General features: G+C 33.5%; 1 protein-coding gene across 2 annotated transcripts in view; it reads right to left on the bottom strand.

Moving 5' to 3' along the window:
• The window catches only part of LOC148629092 (high affinity 3',5'-cyclic-AMP phosphodiesterase 7A-like), a 66,471-nt gene extending 50,895 nt beyond the window's left edge, over positions 1 to 15,576 (bottom strand). The window contains exons 1-2 of one of the 2 annotated variants that reach the window (XM_088543613.1): positions 15,378 to 15,576; positions 406 to 466 (exon numbers count right to left, since the gene is read on the bottom strand). In XM_088543613.1, the coding sequence (XP_088399739.1) occupies positions 406 to 466; positions 15,378 to 15,536 (220 nt within the window). In that variant the 5' untranslated portion in view covers positions 15,537 to 15,576. Of the gene's footprint in view, positions 1 to 405; positions 467 to 7,254; positions 7,852 to 15,377 lie in introns of those variants that run through there. The other variant, XM_088543621.1, reaches the window with a different exon arrangement.
• Positions 15,577 to 18,896: the final 3,320 nt, after the last annotated feature.

The following is an 18,896-nucleotide window of genomic DNA, read 5'->3' as shown; positions in this document are numbered from 1 at the left end:
TAAGAGTTAAACCTAACCAGTATTCCCACATACATGTATAAAGCAGTCATAACAGAAGTAATAACTCACCAAGCATTCTCACGTATATAGAACTTACGAAGTATTCTTACGTATATAGAACTTACCAAGCATTCTCACGTATATAGAACTCACCAAGCATTCTCTCGTATATAAAACTTACCAAGCATTCTCACGTATATAGAACTCACCAAGCATTCTCACATATACAGAATTTACCAAGCATTCTCACGTATATAGATCTCACCAAGCATTCTCACGTATATAGAACTTACGAAGCATTCTCAAGTATATAGGACTTACCAAGCATTCTCACATATATGGAACTTACCAAGCATTCTCAGGTATATGGAACTTACCAAGCATTATCACTTATATGGAACTTACCAAGCATTCTTACATATATAGCAGTCTCATCTTGCTTGTCATATGATATTCCACCTCGTCTCTGAAAATAAAAAGAAATTGTTCAGCCTTCTTATGGCCAGGAAGACGGAAGATATGTGCATGTAATATCCCTGTATATGATGCAAAAAAGAAAATGTGTAGACTTTCCTTAAGCATATGATATACTGTTTTGCGCCACAATTTTAAAAATTCTCATCTTCATTGTAACCCCTTTTTTTAGCATCCAATAGAAAATTGCATGTAATATTGCACATACTAACATATATAGTTTTAATTGAGAACTAAGTACATCTGAAGTCTTTATATATAGACTTCCTGAAACAAAATATATCAAACTTCTATGACTGGGGGCTCTGAAACTCATTGAGTGTACTTTAATCAGCAGCTTATAGGAAGGAACATACAATATATCATGATGACAGCAGACTTTTCTTGGCATTTAATTTTGAAATATGCAGCTGGGGCATAGAAATGAATAATCATGTCAGTTTGTTAAAACATTAATCTGATTTTGTTTTTTTTTGTCACTTGGCCAAAATGTCCTTTTATTTTTTGTATTTAATCTCATGCACTTTTCAAAGGTCTGATTTTTATAAATTATTTCTTTGTATTCTACTTCATAATCTCACATTAACAATGCATAAAAGAACAAACAAATCAATAATTTTTTTCAAATGATGTATCTAAGTTTCAAAAACTAATATCAATACACCTACCACAGATCTCCGCAGACCACATTACATATATATACATATGTATATAGGAAAATTTCTCTCTTTTTTAAATCAATCAACCCAAAATTTTTTACCAGTTATACATTTAAAGAACAAAAATGAAGATTTTTCTGCCATCCTTGAAGTTAATAAAATAATTGGACAGCTCTGTGTTTATATTAATTATATAAGACACTTCTATCACATCAATCTATTGGTTCTTACCTCTGATGAGCAACAATGTCCCATACTTATCAAATATCCCATTAATATATATCTAAAATTCTATATATTCACATAGTTTATACAGTAAATCTAACACTGAACAATACAATACTGTTCAGAACTTCTGATGAAGCACAATGCATGTATGAAAATCTCTATTTCTACATCACTGTTATCGTATATCTATTTTCAAAGAAACATTCCAATACAGAGATTTTCCCCTTGATGAATGAGGAGACATATAGAATGAAATGACAAGTGATCTGAATAAGGGGATTATTTATAAATGGAAGAAAAATTACGTTATTCATGAAAAGAGCATCAGATAATTTTTTTATTAAGCAAGACAAGAGTGGCTATTGGATGCATCGAAATTACATTTTCATTGGAGTACTAGGTTTAGAACGTAATATATATTATGTTCTGTGAAACATAAACTACACAACTACAAATGACGTCAAACTGTCATTTATGTAAATATGTCCTAAATAAACAGTAAAAGGTTCTGGTGACCAGAAACAATAAAGATGTCTGAATTACTTGTACAGTGAAAGTACACCACAAAGATGCATCAATACAACTCTACCAATACACTAATGCCTGAAGATAGGGACATTGAGTGGGTTACAGTCTATAGCTAGTCTTGGTCTTTCCACCACGACACTACTACAAATTTCCAATGGTTATTAAATAATCTAAAAATAATTTAGTAAAAAAGCAGTTGGTTATTGCTGTTTTTTTTAATCAATTCAATGAACTCCTTTAAACAGCTTTAATTCCTTATGTTTGAAACAGTAACAACCACTGATAAAAAAATTCACAAAAAACAGTCAGTCAATAAAAACAGATGCAAAGATCAAAACTGAAATTATAAAGTCATTGAAATATTTGATGAAGATTCCCTCCAAAATTGGTCCATTAGTCAGATGTAGTAATAATATCTTGGTGAAATCACTTAAAACCTACCATGCTTTTGGTTAGTATGGTGATGACGGGTAATAACAAAATGAACTGATAAAATCTAGGCAGTTGTCAAAAGGAGTAGTCTAAAAGGAAAGTCTGTACAACAAATAGCAATATCAGGGCAAAAAACAGAAAGCTGGAAAACACAATGGTCTTGACTAGGCATTTCAAAGTGGGTTAAACCTGGTTTTATAGCATCCTAAACCTCCTGCTTTCATTACAGTTCATTATTTCTGGTATATTTCAACACAAATTTCATCGTCATGATTGGTAAAAGAAGTAGTCAAAACACTACAAAAGGTATAAAACAAATCTATGCAAAGCATTGGCTCGATTTGTCCACATTTTGTGTTTAACATAATGTTCTCATTTATTTCCTTTCATCAAGTTCCTCTTTCGTTAATTCTTCCGTTTCCAGTGGACTATAGAATGTCTCCATCCGCTTTGCAGAGTGATCGAATGAGAATGCAATATCCTGAATGGTACCCATGATGTTTGAATGCTTACATTCAAACAAGAATGAACAATTGCACGATTTAAACAATGGCTTTTACTAGTACATAGCTCGCTTCAGGGAAACATTTCCTTATAGTGTTTAGTGATTATCTGATTACCAGGACCACCCATGAGGACCCTGTTTAGTAATTGATGGAAGGACAAGCTGATTACAATAAGTCTCCCAACAATAGTCCTGTTGAGCCAAAAATGAATGAATTTAAAAAGGGGGGAAGTCAACAATTAAGAACTCTGGTACTCATTGCAAAAAAAATAAAAGCAAAATATTTAATTCAAGTGAGTACTGTATTTTAAGTTAGAATTTGACCCTTTTTAAAGGAGGATTTTATACTGAGTTAGAATTTGTTTTTGAAAATCTACATTGTTAAGTAATGTGGTAAATATTAAATTATTTTTTTCTGTCCATGGCTGAGTAAAAAAAAATTTGTTTTGCTCAAATTTGATATAATTTTATTCTTTTTCAAAATAATCCCTGCTCTTCCCCCTTTCAATATAAAAATGGTCTGTGTCTTATGTCGATCAATTTCACAGAATATCTTGAAAAATGGTAATTTGCACATGAATTTGGCTCCCATTCTAGATTAAGAAAATTCACTTTTGTCTTGTGTTTTGAAAGTTCATCTTCATATAACAGAGCTATATCTGGAAACAGAATCTCAAAAGATGTTCCCTTCTTCTCGGTGATGCCTCAAGAAGTCGTTCCTGGATCATCAACAGCATCTTCCATAGACAAATTATTTTCAATTTCCGATGCATGGTCACATTCATCTGTTCTTTATTTTTAAGTAAAAATCAAACTTCTTCAATTTTCAAGTTTTGATTCCTACCTGTGACTGAACTTTGAAGACTGGTCCTTTTATCATACAAACATATATTACACCATATGATAATAACAGTAAATAACCAGGAAATCAGTCTAGAACAATTATAATCTGCAATACAAATACTGTGGGGAAACGTTCTACAGTCCTTTTTTTTAACAAAATGTGCAAGCATATGATTTTTTGCATAAATGGGAGCTACGCACCCGGAGTTCTATTTTATTCATCTTTGATAGAGAGCACCATACACATACTGCCTGCAGTCCAGGATGGTATACTATATCACCATGCCTAGAAAAGAACATCACCCTCCACAATTGGCCAAGACAAAGTCGAGGGTGATGTTCTTTTCTGAGTGTGATAGAGTCACCCTTAACTGTAGGCAGTAATGGTATGTGTTATATTATGCTGATTCTCAATAGGTTCATGATTGGATAAGTTTCAAAATGTTCTGATGCACCATTTAATAGAAAATGGTTGATTTAATCTCATTCCTATTTGGACATTATTTGTGTCTACTTTGTGTAAGTATTTGGTAAAAAATAACTGATATTTTTTCTTCATTTACAATTGCAAAAAAAAACATATCATCACCAGATAATTTTGTGTTCAGTGGAAGTATAAACAAAATGCTTCATATGGTGCAGCTAAATATCATTACAGAGGTCAAACCATGAGACAAGTGTGGACAAACAATTCAAGTTTGATACAACTCGGAATTTTGTGCTATTAAATATTTGACACAAAAAAGAATTTTATCAGAATTGCCCATTATTTCTCAGTAAGCACAACCCTCAAAATCACCCCCAGCCTTCCTTCAGGGTATGGCACTTCTAGAACAATTTCAAAGAGATCCATTAACTTTTACTGAAGTTATTATCTGTACATTAGGAAAATGCTTGTTACTTGTCCCTCAATCCTAACCAGTTCAAAAGGCCAAACCCAAAATCAATCCAAGTGATCCCTTTATGGTATGGCACCTTTATTACAATTTCAAAGAGATAAATTCAGTAATAGTGAAGTGACTATCCTAACATCATTAAAATGCTTGTTTTAGCCCCATTATGGCCCCTAATTTGTAAAGCATTCAAGTAATAACCCACAAAATCTATCCCAGCCTTCCTTTGATGATATGGCATCCTATGGTACAATTTCAAAGTGATTAATTCACTTATAGTCAAATCTGGACATAATGAAAAGCTTGTTTCTGGCCCCTTATTTTTTTCCCATAATCAGCTAAAATCCTAACTCAAAAACATTGCTGTTACTCCAAAAAAGATGGTAAACCTAAATACATGTATAAAGTTCTTTATAAAGATTCCTCAGACTTCATAAAAAAAATGATTCCAAATCATCTTCCAAATATACAGAAGATGTTCTCAAAATGCTGGAATTTTTTAATGACTACATATTAGTCCAGTGTGGTAAACTTGTTTTTCAACAGTCAGCATTCCAATGGGAACAAATTGTGCTCCTCCACTTGCTGACCTATTCCTTCACTCTTTTGAGGCTTACTATATAGCTGATTTGATACAAAAGAAGGAAAATTGTATCGCTAGATGATTTAATCTCAGTTTCAGCTATATAGATGACGTGTTATTAAAATATCCTAGTTTCTGGAATTTAATATATGACACCTACCCCAAAGAACTTAAAACAAAGAAAGCTACAAACACTGTGAAGTCACCCTCAAATCTTGACAATTAGAAATTGATATTTAAGGAAAAACTACTGACAAAATTATAAGACAAAGCCTTTTCATTGTCAACTTTCCTTTCATCTGTGGCAATATCACTTCAGCACTTGCGTATGAAGTTTCCATATCACAATTCTGTCTCCCACAGCTTGCTTAACTATGCGGATTTCTTGTACCACTCTAGACTTCTTACAATTAGGCTTCTGGAACAAAGGTATGTTGCTATAAGTCACTACAACATATGTTATATGGTCGCCATCATGAACTCGTGGATCGTTGCTGTGTATCCATCTGCACCATGAGAACAAATATTTCCAACTTGTAAAAGTTTTCCTTTCCTCCCTTGACTTGACTTTTCATGAGCAACTCAGCAGGTGTTACGAAAAAAACAAAGGGTGCTTGACTTACCGGTGCACCTGGTCCATGCGCCCAGTTTTTAGTGGAGTCCGAGTTGCTCATTTACTTTCATTACTTTGTATGTATAATTTTGGTTATTTTATGTTCTTTGTTGTGTGTTTCTGTTTTTCATGTCTGGTCTTTGTCCCTGGATTACATTCTTTTGATTTCCACTAGGATCTTGTTTCCCTTGATTACAAACCCCAAAATCAATCCCCAATCTTTCTCTTTTGGTATGACACCTTGTGGTACAATTTCAAGGAGATTCATTTACAATTAAGAAAGTTCTTGTCCACACATCATGAAAATGTTTGTTTTTTGCCCTTTTATGGCCCCTAATTCCTGAATAATTAAAGTCACAACCCCCAAAACCGACCCCCAGCCTTCTTTTTGTTGTATGACACATTGTGGTACAATTTCAGAGATTAATCAAGTTTTTGTCTGGACATAATGAAAATTCTTGTTATTTTAGCCCCTAATTCCTAAATGGTTCAAGTCACAACCCCTAAAGTCAGTCCCAGTCTTCCTTTTGTGGTATAATTTCAATGAGATCCATTTACAATGTACAATTAATTGTTTGTTTCTAGCCTCTCTTTAGCTCATAATTCCTAAACGGTTCAAGTCAAATCATTAGCTGTAACAATCCTACATTTTTTGTACATCCATAAACAACACAATTATCAAGTTATTAACCTAAACTTGGCTCTGTTGGTGATCTCCTTAACAGCAGGGTTAATGTTGTATTTACAAATGGCTACATGTAGGTCATTAACATCACTATAAATGGCTATGCCAATGACATGCTTATAAATGGCTAGGTTAATGACATCCTCACAAATGGCTGGGTTAATGACGTGCTCACAAATGGCTAAGCCAATGATATGCTCACAAATGGCTTAGCCAATGATGTGCTCACAAATGGCTTAAGCTAATTAAGTGCTCATAAATGGCTTAGCCGATGACATGCTCACAAATGGCTAAGCCAATGACATGTTTATAAACAGCAGAACTAATGATGGCTCTCAAATGACTAAGTCAATGACTTTCACACATGTAGTTGGTCCAATGAAAAGCTCATTAAGATCAATGATGTCCTCATAACTTAACTTTGCTAGACCAATTATAAGCTAATAATGAAAGTTCTCAAATGACTGGTCCAATCACACACTCATACATAGATGGACCACTAGGACTGATGAACTTGAATCAGGATTTTTATTTACTGACCAAAGACTATGCTTCAGCATACAAATGCTGGTTTAGTCAAAAAAACATTGTTATTTGAATAGATTTTGACAGACACAATTTATGAATACTCAGCCTTTTAAGTTTTGCTGAACTAAAACATCTGTCATGTAATACATACCACCAGTTAATATTTCAAATACAGAAGAAGATTTGTTTCCCAGAGGTCAAACTGACAAGTTACATCGTCAATGTTTACATATCTACATAACTAGCCTTGGATTTATATTACAAAACCGTAAAAATTACTTACAAGACTTTCTTCAGTTTGATGGTAGATAATTTTACAGTTGCCCTCTGTTACTCTCCACTGCGTCAAATGACCTCTAGAGGGTATGCAAGTCATTGCAGTTGTAAATGGCATCATGGCTCGGACAAAGTCAACAACCAAGTCTAATACACATAGGAACATGGAAACATTTTGCAAAATCCAATAGAATGGAGCAGAATAGTAAATCCTTTTGTTAGAAGCTTCCTATACCAGCATGACAACACATCATACCAATTGGTTAATTCCCAAATTATTGGAATTTATTTAGAATACATCTTCAATCAACTAAGACATGTTGAAGTGGGAAAATCCCAATATTTTATTCAGCATCACATTGTAGCCAGCTCTTATACACAGCTCTGATAATAAGGAATCCAGAATTATCATAAAATCAAAGACTAACAAGGTCTGCTATTGACAGCTTAATTTTGATTGATAACCAGTGTGTAACACATAGTCGTTTGTAACCATATATTCAATCTTATGACGCAATCAGTTACCCATTTAAACTATGTTATTGATGTACTTCAGCAAGAAAACAGGTACAAGTCATTGAAAAATCTGGCAAAACTGTTTAACCTTAAAAGATGCCTGAATAAATTAACACAAAATAATAGAACAACATTCCAAAATATCACATGCTTCATAATCATAGATTCACCATGAATGTTATATAATGTCTTATCCTGTCCTAACTTCGTTTGGTTCATTTCCTAATAGAATTTGGCAAACAATTCAAGCAAACAATTGTTTTTTGTTGTACAAGATTTGGGGTAATTTAAACGAAGTAAAGTGGAAGAACAGATGACTGCACTAAGTGTCTACGGTAGATAAGTATTTGGAGCGACCTTGCCTTTTAAATGATCAATACAGACGTGTGAAGTAATCAACATGATTTACAAATTGTTGCAATATGTCAAGGGAAGTAACTCAAAATTATATCAGAGGAAATATACTGTCAATTCAAAGACAGATATTTTTGTTTAAATGGTTTTACATGCTAGTATCAATTCATATGCCAAATTTGGAAATTGTTACCCCCCCCACCCCCCCTTTGCATCTGTGTCGGGACATTCATAAAAAGTTCGTTCCAAATTTAGTATCTACATGTATGTACATCTTTCTGATCTCTTATCATTATTTTGTAGACTCATCTTGCCACAAGGCACATATATTATTTGAGGTAAATATTATTTGAAATAAGAATGATCACCACAACACAAAAAAAAATTTACAGTAACACAGAAACAGTTGTATTCAGGGTTTTGTTCACCTTTGAGGCAGACCCAGCAATGTCTGACTTTCTGCAAGTTTCACTTCTCTTCACATAATTTGTTTTGTGAATCTTTTGAATCATATTTAGCACAAAAAAAAGAAGTCTTGATAAATATAACACAATCATACAGGCATGGTCTATTTCTCATTTTCCATTAACAAATCTCTCATGGAATTCTGTTAAATGAAACATCCCTACATTGTCAAATTTAAAAACAAAAATTTGAACAGTGGCTCACTTGACAAGCACATCTCAGAAAAAAAAATAGGTATCTCCAAAATGCAAGTTATGTTTAATGACATTTTAAAATGGTCCATGACTCCATTGATAATCTTAAAATGGTTTAAAGTCAAGAATTCAGATCTTATGCTTAACTCAGCGATTGGAAAGGCAGAAAATTATTGCATTCAATTTCCATTAGCTGCAAAGAGATGACTGATTTCAATTTTTTGTTATTTAGGAAACTTTAAATGTTATAATGGCCATTTAAGTGGAGAGAAATCATTAATAAACACCATTCCTACATGATATTGTTCATCCTGCCCTTATGTTGTGCAGTGTTCTAGGATTCCTATTTCCCGTTACCTGGGGCAAGTGAAATTTGGGTCAGGGAAAGTTAGGTATTTAGTTACACTTTCCCATAGCAAGTTGAAAACTTCATATGCTGTAAGAATTTGTTTTGTTGGGAAAGCAGTCATTGACTATGGGAAAGTTGATTTTATATGGATTTTTCCTGAGGAAACCTCAATTTCTGAAAAATCCTAGTACACTGATTGTGTTTCAATTATATGGACCATGTATTGTGAAATACCAGACTTACCTTGTTTGTGTAAGGGTCTATCAGGGCATTGCTACATTTGAAGACAAGTTGAGATTGTCATACATGAATATGGCAATGTTTCATGTCCATTTGACTCACTTTAAGTCCATCTCTTCACACATTTGTATTAAAGAACATACATATATGAAAAAGTTAACTGATTGCATGCATCCCTCTGATAGCAAATCTACTAATTATTATGGGAAAGAGGGAGCCTCTTTTACAGCAATTAGTAGTGACATTATCAGAGAGGTTAATTACATTAATTTTCTGTGTCATATATATATAATAAGAGGGACTTATAGCAAGTCTACTTGTCTATCAAAATGACAATGCTGGATATTTAAACTTAAATAAGCAAGAAAACTACATCTTGCACTAACAAAACATTTACAGCAGTCCATAGAAAATAGTAGTAAAATTGTTGTATTTTTTCTTAACTTTTCTACATGGAAGTTAAAAATCCATTAATATTTATTCCTCAAAGTTGGCAAATGTTGCTACATAATTCTCGTTTTGAACTTTGCCCTCAGGTCTCTCATTATCACATGGGACCTCATATAGTGGTCAACTTACACCTACATGTACCTTGTCCAATATTGACCTCTAGTTAAAGCACTGATATTGAGGAATGAAATGGAACAAAGGATCAAATAACTGACAAATTGTGCTTATTTTATACAACTTCAGTTAAGTTTACTGTATACCTATGAGGCTATGACCTTTACCATACATCACTGGCAACTTAACACTCAACAAACCACTTCATTCAATTTGTACATAACACTTAGTCAGTCTATTGACAAGTTCAATTACTTGTATTTTCAAGGCCACCTACTTACTTCTTAATTAAACTTAATATTTCAATGAATGGTCAGCTTGAATGTTATCAACCACCAAGACAATATACTCTCTACTAGATCTTTAAAAGCTGCTTAAAGAAAATTTTCCTTTTTATCAAACCTGAGTTTGTATATTTATGAGAAATAGGTACCTAAATACCTAGTACTAAAATTAGGTGGAAATCAAAAGTACAGGACCAGATATACATTGAATAAAAATATGGCAAAATTGCTAAAATTAAATTACTATATTATACAGACTTTCTCATTCCAAATTCCATCATCACTCCATTCAAATCATTTCAAGTGGCCAAAGCAATAAGAGGAACAAATTATTGGCAGTGTACTATTTTGTAAAGGCCCACCTTTCAGGAAAGGTTAAGTTATGTTTTCTGACATGAAATCCTTTAAAACACTATTATCTCAGATGGTGGACAGGGGTGGAAACTATGGAGTAACACATGATAGTACATGTTAGGGGATGTTCATAGGAAATTAGGGGAACAGACACAGAGAGTAAATGGGGAGGGAACTGGTAACTGGTAACCAACCCTTGTTTACATCCACTTAGCTAAGTTCAATCGTCACAGTAAGCTTTTTGCAGGGGTTCAAATTTTCTTTCGTCACAGTAAGCTTTTTGCAGGGGTTCAAATTTTCTTTCGACAGTGAAAAGTCAAGGACTTAATGAAAGGTTCTCTATAAGTAAACAGAGCTACAGTAGGTCAAAGAACAAGATAAATGATATTTCAAAGGTACTGCATCAGAAATTGAGGGTCCTGGACCCTGGACATTAAGTGGCAATTCATACCCCTTTTTGGCCCACAAACCCAAACCGTATTTTTGAGAAAATATTTATATAAATATAACTGAACTTTAAGTAGAAATTGTACAGGCCCACCCGAATATTTACAGGCCTCAGGCTTCAGACTATGGGTTTATTGTGATGACTAAGTCATATAACTCTAATATAATCTAAGTATTGACACAGAAATGGAAATAGCAAAGGAAAGGAGTTCACCCAAGTCTTCCTAAATGATAAGGTCTTCAGTACCAATGCTACATGTATTTGAACAGACAAGTCAAAATGATTACGAAAAACATAAAATTTAAACCCAACTTTTAGGTGCTATCCATGAGTAGGCAACATGGCAAAAAATCTTCAAATTCTATCACATTTAAATTGACTCCTAGGTCTCTTTTTTGTATTAAGAATGTACAAACTTACAAAAACTATAATCTTGAGTTATTCATTGTTCTGAACAAATTACAAGTAAATACTGTATTTCAGCTTGGCAATAATTAAGAATTGAAAAACATAAACCCTTAAATGTGCAAAGTACATCTAGAATACAGCACAAAAACCAACTGAAAACTTCAAAAGGGTAAATCAATTTCATTGTGTAAGATATTTTCAATTACACAACTACCTTTTACATAGCATGTACATGGATCTAATCTGCACAAATGTATATTCACTTACAACTATGCTTCCAATTTTGATTATGCTTTATAATAATTGATCAAGAATTTTATCTGGCACTGGTATTATTTTTAAAAATGACTGAACTTTCATACAGGAATCAATGGTTGAATTCATACCTTGTTCTGAGAATCCTCCTAATGTTACACAAGGATGATAAAGTGAAAAACAAAATAATACCAATTAACAGCTTTTACTTGATAAAAACTTCACGTTACCATGGCAATCTCAAATCTACTTTCATTCATATTTTGCAACAAATCACCCAAGCACACATGCTAGGTGTGCAATAATCATTAAAGCAAAATATGCCTAATTATCAACATTAATTTGAGTCGGTAATAAGCAGTGGTCTGCTCCAGAAGCATTCTTTTGATCATCAGAACAATTCTTCATTAAAGAAAGCTATTTGTGTGATGATAGATACAGAAAACATGATCTATCCTGTTCCATCCATTAAAAGGTACAATTCTGATTAAGTTGGAAGAGATATCAGTCCAGCTGCTAGAGAACTGGTGCTGAAGGAAAAGTACTGTTGCTAATGTATTGGTCCTGTAGGAGGAATACTGCTGCTATAGTTTTGGTTCTGTATGAGAAATACAGTGTACTACATGTAGCTGCTGCAACATTATTGGTCGGGGAAATGAGATACAGGCCCTGCTTTGTACTAGTCTGACAAACCAAGTCCTTCATTGTGCTAACTCATGGAAACAACAGCCTGAAGGTACTATGTAGGCATGCCACCCCATTCTGACTCCAAGCCAACCAGTCATCACTTTATCCCCTTAAATACTGCATGTATGGTGTTCAATGACCGAGGAGCAGTGACTACCAATTTTAAAGCCTTAGGTGTGACTTGGCCAGAGATTAAACACACTACCACCCGAACTTGAGGTGAACATGGGCAGATGGCAAAGCAGGCTACCCGGAGACTACCAAGGCAGTAAGAGTCATGCAGAAGGAGAAACATGTTCAAAAATAATCTACCACTTCTATAGAACTATTTCACTATATGCAATGAATACATACAATGTAGATCAATTTTGAAAAATACATTAATTACAAAGTGGCATGTGTAGACGCGGGATTTATTAATGTCATGTCAAACATGCTGAATACAGCGCTATCCAAAAATCCTGGGGAGAACACTGTATTTGTGCCACTTTTATGCAGGGGTTCAAGAGTGGAAGGTCCAAAACTTTTTTTGCATCCTAAATGAAAGGTCCTCAATCAGAGTAAATGTAACATTTGGTAGGTCCAAGACCTATATAAATAGACAATGTATTGACTTCAAAAACAAAAAATAAGAAATGGAAGTGATATATTAGTCTAAGTATGTTGAATAATTTTATTGCCTGTTTTAAGTATCTACATGTATGTCCAATTGTATAAGTTGTTTTTATTCAACTTCCATCATTATTATTATTATCATATTAACCACACAAAACAACATTACAAAACATATTACAAGAGGCTTTTCTACAATTTACATTGCAATTTGGCATTAAAACATCCCTATAATATAAATAAAAACATACAAGTTGATCATTTGTACCCTAAAAAACCTATGTATCCTCTAATTCTAAGGTTGGGGGTGCATGAATCCCCAGACACAAAAATAAGTGGGCATGCTGTAAATATTATATTCCATTAGATTAGTAGGGTTCAGCCACATAAGACTCAGATTTACTGACTAATTTAACAAAACTGTGCAAACAGATCTATTTAAGAAATAGGCAGGCCTATAAAGGAAAATACATTGAAAATAATTTGCACTTTTTCACACTGAAATGCATTTAATCCACCTTAGAAACAATCCCTATACATCAAATTGAAGGTCAAGAATACTGAATAAGTATTTTATCATTGAAAATTGGAAGATATACACTCAAACTGCACTTCAATTTTTTCTGCTATTATTTCCTGTCTTACAATTCAAAAATTATCTCTCTTCACTGTCCTCTCTCAGCACTATACAAGTATATGTACATGTTCAATGTAAGTTTGCTACATATAAGTTTCAGCAATAACAATTCTGCAAGGAAAAAAATTAGGTGTACTCAAACCTGCCTGGATCATAAAAGTACATGCAGTTACTTTATCATATTTATGAGAAACTCTGTTAACTTAAGGTGTTTTGATTACCACATGTACTCAGGCGCCTTTAAACTATCTATATCTACATGTACATGTCTGTTGCTTCTAATACAAGGTTTTAATGCAAGCTTCAACTGTGGTTGACTGACTCACAACACTCTAAGAACAGAACATTACCTATACATGTACACATTATTATATTTACAATGAATGTGTTTCTTCTGCATTTTTAAAACATTAGAAATGACAAACCTCTTTAGGGTTGCAAATTAAATCTGATATCAATAAAATGCTCCATACCATTTTGTAGGTAACAGATGGTGAAACTACATGTAACATGAAAGTTCATTGTAGTACAGTATACACTTGTAAGTGTATGTCACTGTAAATACCTTTATAATATGGGTGTAAAGAGAAAAAAAAAGATATAGTATGAAATTATATCAACATGGATGTTACAATTTAAATCTTTTATGATTTATTGATGTCTTATGTGTTTGCACCACACTCCAATGATGAGAAAATTGATTAAAAATTCAGACAGAGAAGGTTATATCAGTTGATAGTTGCGCTATCAGAGTATTCAATATTGGACCAGCCCACCAGCCGATGCTTGTAAAAATAGCACCAGACTTGCTGAAATTTTGCTTCCAAATCAGTGTATCCTATATAAAATTATTTTCAGATTAAGGGTAGAGGCTTCTTATCTGAAATTTAGACTGCAAAGACTGTTATCAAATCTCAAGTCACAACATTTAGATACAGAAAATGTAAATTTAAAATCTTCTGTTCTGAGATCTCAACTCCTGAGCAAAATGTATGACTCCGGAACTGAGTTTCAAGATTATCATATGTATGAGGTCTGAAACATTAACTAGAAATTACAGGGGTGGTCATCCTATGAACTCATACTTCTAATCCTTTTGAACTGGGTTAAGTTCTCAGTGGTGGTTCCTTCTGCTCTGGATACAAGAATATGACAATTTGATCCTTGAAGCACATGTAAGTAGCTAGCTGTGGTTGGAATATATTTTTTTTAGTGCCACATCTCTTTTGTACTTGACATCCCACAATTTCATACTATATTGTACTACACGTATGTGGTAAAACAGTCATTGTATATATCTTTGTTATGTGCTAAAATGCAAGTTCAATGTAATAGGATATTACATGCTTAATATGTGTACTGTATCATGCCCTCACTGGCCAATTAATATGAAAAATAAAAGTTCTTCTCCAAAATTGTTTTGTGGGAAATGACAAAATTCTGTTCTTTGTAATGAGAAATTAAATGTACATGTACATGTAGACAGTGAGCTAGGAATAGACGACAATAAATCTCAATTCCTAAACTGGGTAAAATTGAAGTAATAACTGAATCAATTAAGACTCTAAAAACCTACAATGTAAACAGTTTAACTCCCTTTGTTGAAAATTTTGATTTCAAGGCAAGGTGATCTCTTATTGTGTTGAATATTGAGTTTTTTATTTGCAAACTGCTGCTGTGGGTTATACCGAACAATTTGGCTTATAAGACAGAAAATGTATCAATAACTGAGACTGAGAAATAATGTAGGGATCACTACTCACTTCTAATCTTGGTTGAGATGCAAAAACTGAACTTGATCCAAAAGAAATTGCTCCTCTTCTACGTAAGACATAATCAGAAACTGATAGTTCAAGAGGCAAATACATCAGTTGGTCTTGGTATATACTATTTTTGCCGCTGTCTGCAAGTCTTACTTCCATTTTCCATTACGACAAGTTTACGGCAACAGACGAAAAAAGCACTCAGATAAAATATCCGCGCACCTGTCCTTATCGATCGTTACGGTTCCTGTCCCTTATGCTTACGTATGAACATCTACTGACTGCTACAATTGACCAACTAATTATCGTCGTTAGCGTCATAAAGGGACATTTAGCAATTTCTTTGAAAATAAGTGTTAAATATTGATTAAAAAATCTATAGAATTTTCCATAAAGCCTGGATCTTTAGTAATGGTCACTAATTGATACTTTTATTCTAGCAAAAAATGTCATTGTTTGATGACGTAAAAATGATTGGCAAAATTTCCTCCTACATCTGAAAGCTGGTGTGAAGATGTCGTGTGTTTCATTTTAAAAATTTCGTTTGTTGATTGTTTCTCTTTAATTGTTTGTGTGTTTGTTTTCTTTATGTGCGGAGGTTAGTATTAGTTTATTTAGTTACCAAACATCACCGAGTCAATTGTTCAGTGAGGAAAACATTACGTAAAAACTATCTCGGTTCCTGTATCGACGAAATTGGTCAAGAACTTTAATATGACACTTTTGCCGATTCTTTGCTAAATTGTTAATAAGCAACGACAAAACAGATCTTGCCGACCACAAATACATATTTTGTTAGTTGATACTTTGTAATTGTGAATATTTATAATAGAAGAGAGCACTGCATTTTTATGTCTTTTTTTTTATTTTCCACTGTCGTGAAGTTACGGACGAAAATACTGAGTAAAGAAAAATAAACTTTTAATAAAGATTCCCGTTTGGACTGTACACAAAAGTTCTCCATGTCAGCGTGCAAACATGTTCATATTTTGTTATTTGACGAGTCAAAATCCAGTGTAAAAAATTAATTACAAAATTTCAACGACGCCAATTAACGGATGTTACACAGTCTTTATACTAAATAGTTAAAAGTTAAAGTTCACTCCGCCTGCTTTGAACAGTGTAGACCAAGAAAACAACTCTTCAAATAACACAAACTGATAACAGGATACACTTAATCAAAGTACTGACGTACCGAGTCAACGGGGACCTCCATAGTTTGCTCTGTTCACATTTCAAATAAAAAAAAATGGAATGTATATTATTAAAATAGGGAAAACAATTTTTAAACCTCTGTTTCGAATCAAAGGGGGTATACAGTTTTACCATTGTCTGTGTTTCTTGTTTAATTTTTACTATATTTTGAAAGTTTAAATTTTCGTAGCACTTTTCTAAGCATCTACTCGTCACCGCGGCTTTGAATTTTAATATATTCTTCCTGTAGTTATGCCATATGGTGGGAGCTATTTTCAGAAATGCCTGTCTACCGAGGACTTTGCTTATTTTAACATTATATTTAGCAAGTTGATTTTTTGTCGTACTTTCTCAGCAACTACTCATCACAGTAGCTTGAGGTTTAAGCACATTGTATTCGTACTTAGGTATGCCATATGGTACGATATATTATCCGAAAAATCGACAACTTCCTGTTATCGAGGACTTTATCTTTGCCTTTATACAGTGGAAATTGACATTTTTGTCGCGCTTTTCTCGGCAACTACTCATCACAGTGACTTGAAATTGTAACTCATTTTTTTCTGTACTTTTGCTTTATACTGGGATCCATGTTTTGGAAAATTCGACAACAACTTCCTGTTTACCAATGAGTTTTTTCCCTCTTTTGACTATATGGTAGGATCCATTTTAAACAAATAAATTGACAACAACTTCCTGTTTGCCGAAGACTTTGTTTATTTTCCTTATAACGTGGTTGAAAGCGGGTGTATCACTAGGGAGCCATCGCTCACAGATTTCTTGCTGAATTTGTACTCTGTGAGACACAAAGCTTTTTTTTTCAAAAGAAGGTTATAAACCGAGCAGTCATTACATCTAGACAAAACAAATGGAGGACAGATTACCCACAACTTTTTCAACTTTTCAGACACATAGATTTGATGATACACTTTGAAAATATACATGTTAAATCAATCTCCAATGTCTTTTTTCTGTTTCACCAATTTCACTATAAAGCATTTGCTTCTGCTTAGCATAGGATTGAACCAAATTTTATTACATGTATGCCTAAAAAGCTTTGAAATTAGGGTTATCCCTAAGTCGTATAAATGCATTGCAGGCTTTTGTAGCTGAACAACTACTGAATCCAGCCTAACCATGTCAATTTCCCTTTTTGCTGTCTAATTACCATCAATATGAATGAAATGACCATTCAATCAACAAGAGCATCAACACAGCAGCCCAACCAGTAGTATAGACATATTCTGAGTTCTATCCGATTATCCAAGGGCTGGATTCTGCCACCTCTACAGTACTAAATACAGTTACTAACATAATCCCAATAAGGAACGGTCCTGAGAGACTCAAAAGGGTATTCAAACAGCTTGTGTCTTTCAGTACTTTTGAATTCCGTATACTCGATGGCTAAATCAGAGAATTAGCAAGTCTCGTTCTAATTAACTGCATTGGTGTGAAATATTCCAAATGAACATAATCTGAAGACTTTTGGTGAATTAAGTCTATACCAACTAACTAAGACGAGAACTATATGTTACACATTTTTCAACGGGTGTTAATTGTTATGTGTTTATGTGTTAAGATAACAAATAATAATAGGAATATAATTATTGAAACTGAGCTTGTTACATGTACAATGATTTTTATACCATTTACAAGTAACAATATGAAAGAAAGAGTTCGTTGGTACATATGTACGACATAAAATATCTATACTTTTGATGTTGTTCAAACCTTTTTAAGTTAATGACATGACTATAATCATGCTGTAAATAGCGAAAAAAGGACAAAGCATCAGAAAAGAGCTAATTATAGTTTCTTATCTATTTATAACGTAACACGGTGCAAGAGTAATCAAGGGAATCAAGGTTATAGCGGTAATCAAAAGAATGTAATCCAGGACAAAGACCAGACATGGAAAACAGACATACACAACAAAGAACATAAAGTAACTAAAATCATACATACAAAGTAACAAAAGTAAATGAGCAACTCGGACTCCACTAAAAACTGGGAGCATGGACTAGGTGCACCGGTAGGGTAAGCGTCCTCTGCTTTTCTAGAAACACCCGCCGAGTTGCACATAACAAGTCAAGTCCGGGGTAGACAAACGAGGCAAGGAAAACTATGACCCGTTGAATAAATCAGTTTTCATGGTGCTGATGGATACACCATAACGATCCACGAGTTCATGATGACGACCATAAAACTTCTGTAGTGATGACTTCAATCTTGTAGCAAAGAAGACTACAATTATTGTACATTGATGATTTAAAAAGTTTTCCATGATTACAATATTTTATAAATGAAATCTGATTTAAAATATAG

The sequence above is a fragment of the Perna viridis genome, chromosome 1 (genome assembly GCF_037379345.1).
Source record: "Perna viridis isolate PV_CMFRI_1.1 ecotype Kerala chromosome 1, ASM3737934v1, whole genome shotgun sequence".
Lineage (NCBI taxonomy): Eukaryota > Metazoa > Mollusca > Bivalvia > Mytilida > Mytilidae > Perna > Perna viridis.
The sequence above is the reverse complement of the archived record's forward strand: the minus strand, read 5'-3'. Positions and strand labels throughout refer to the sequence as shown.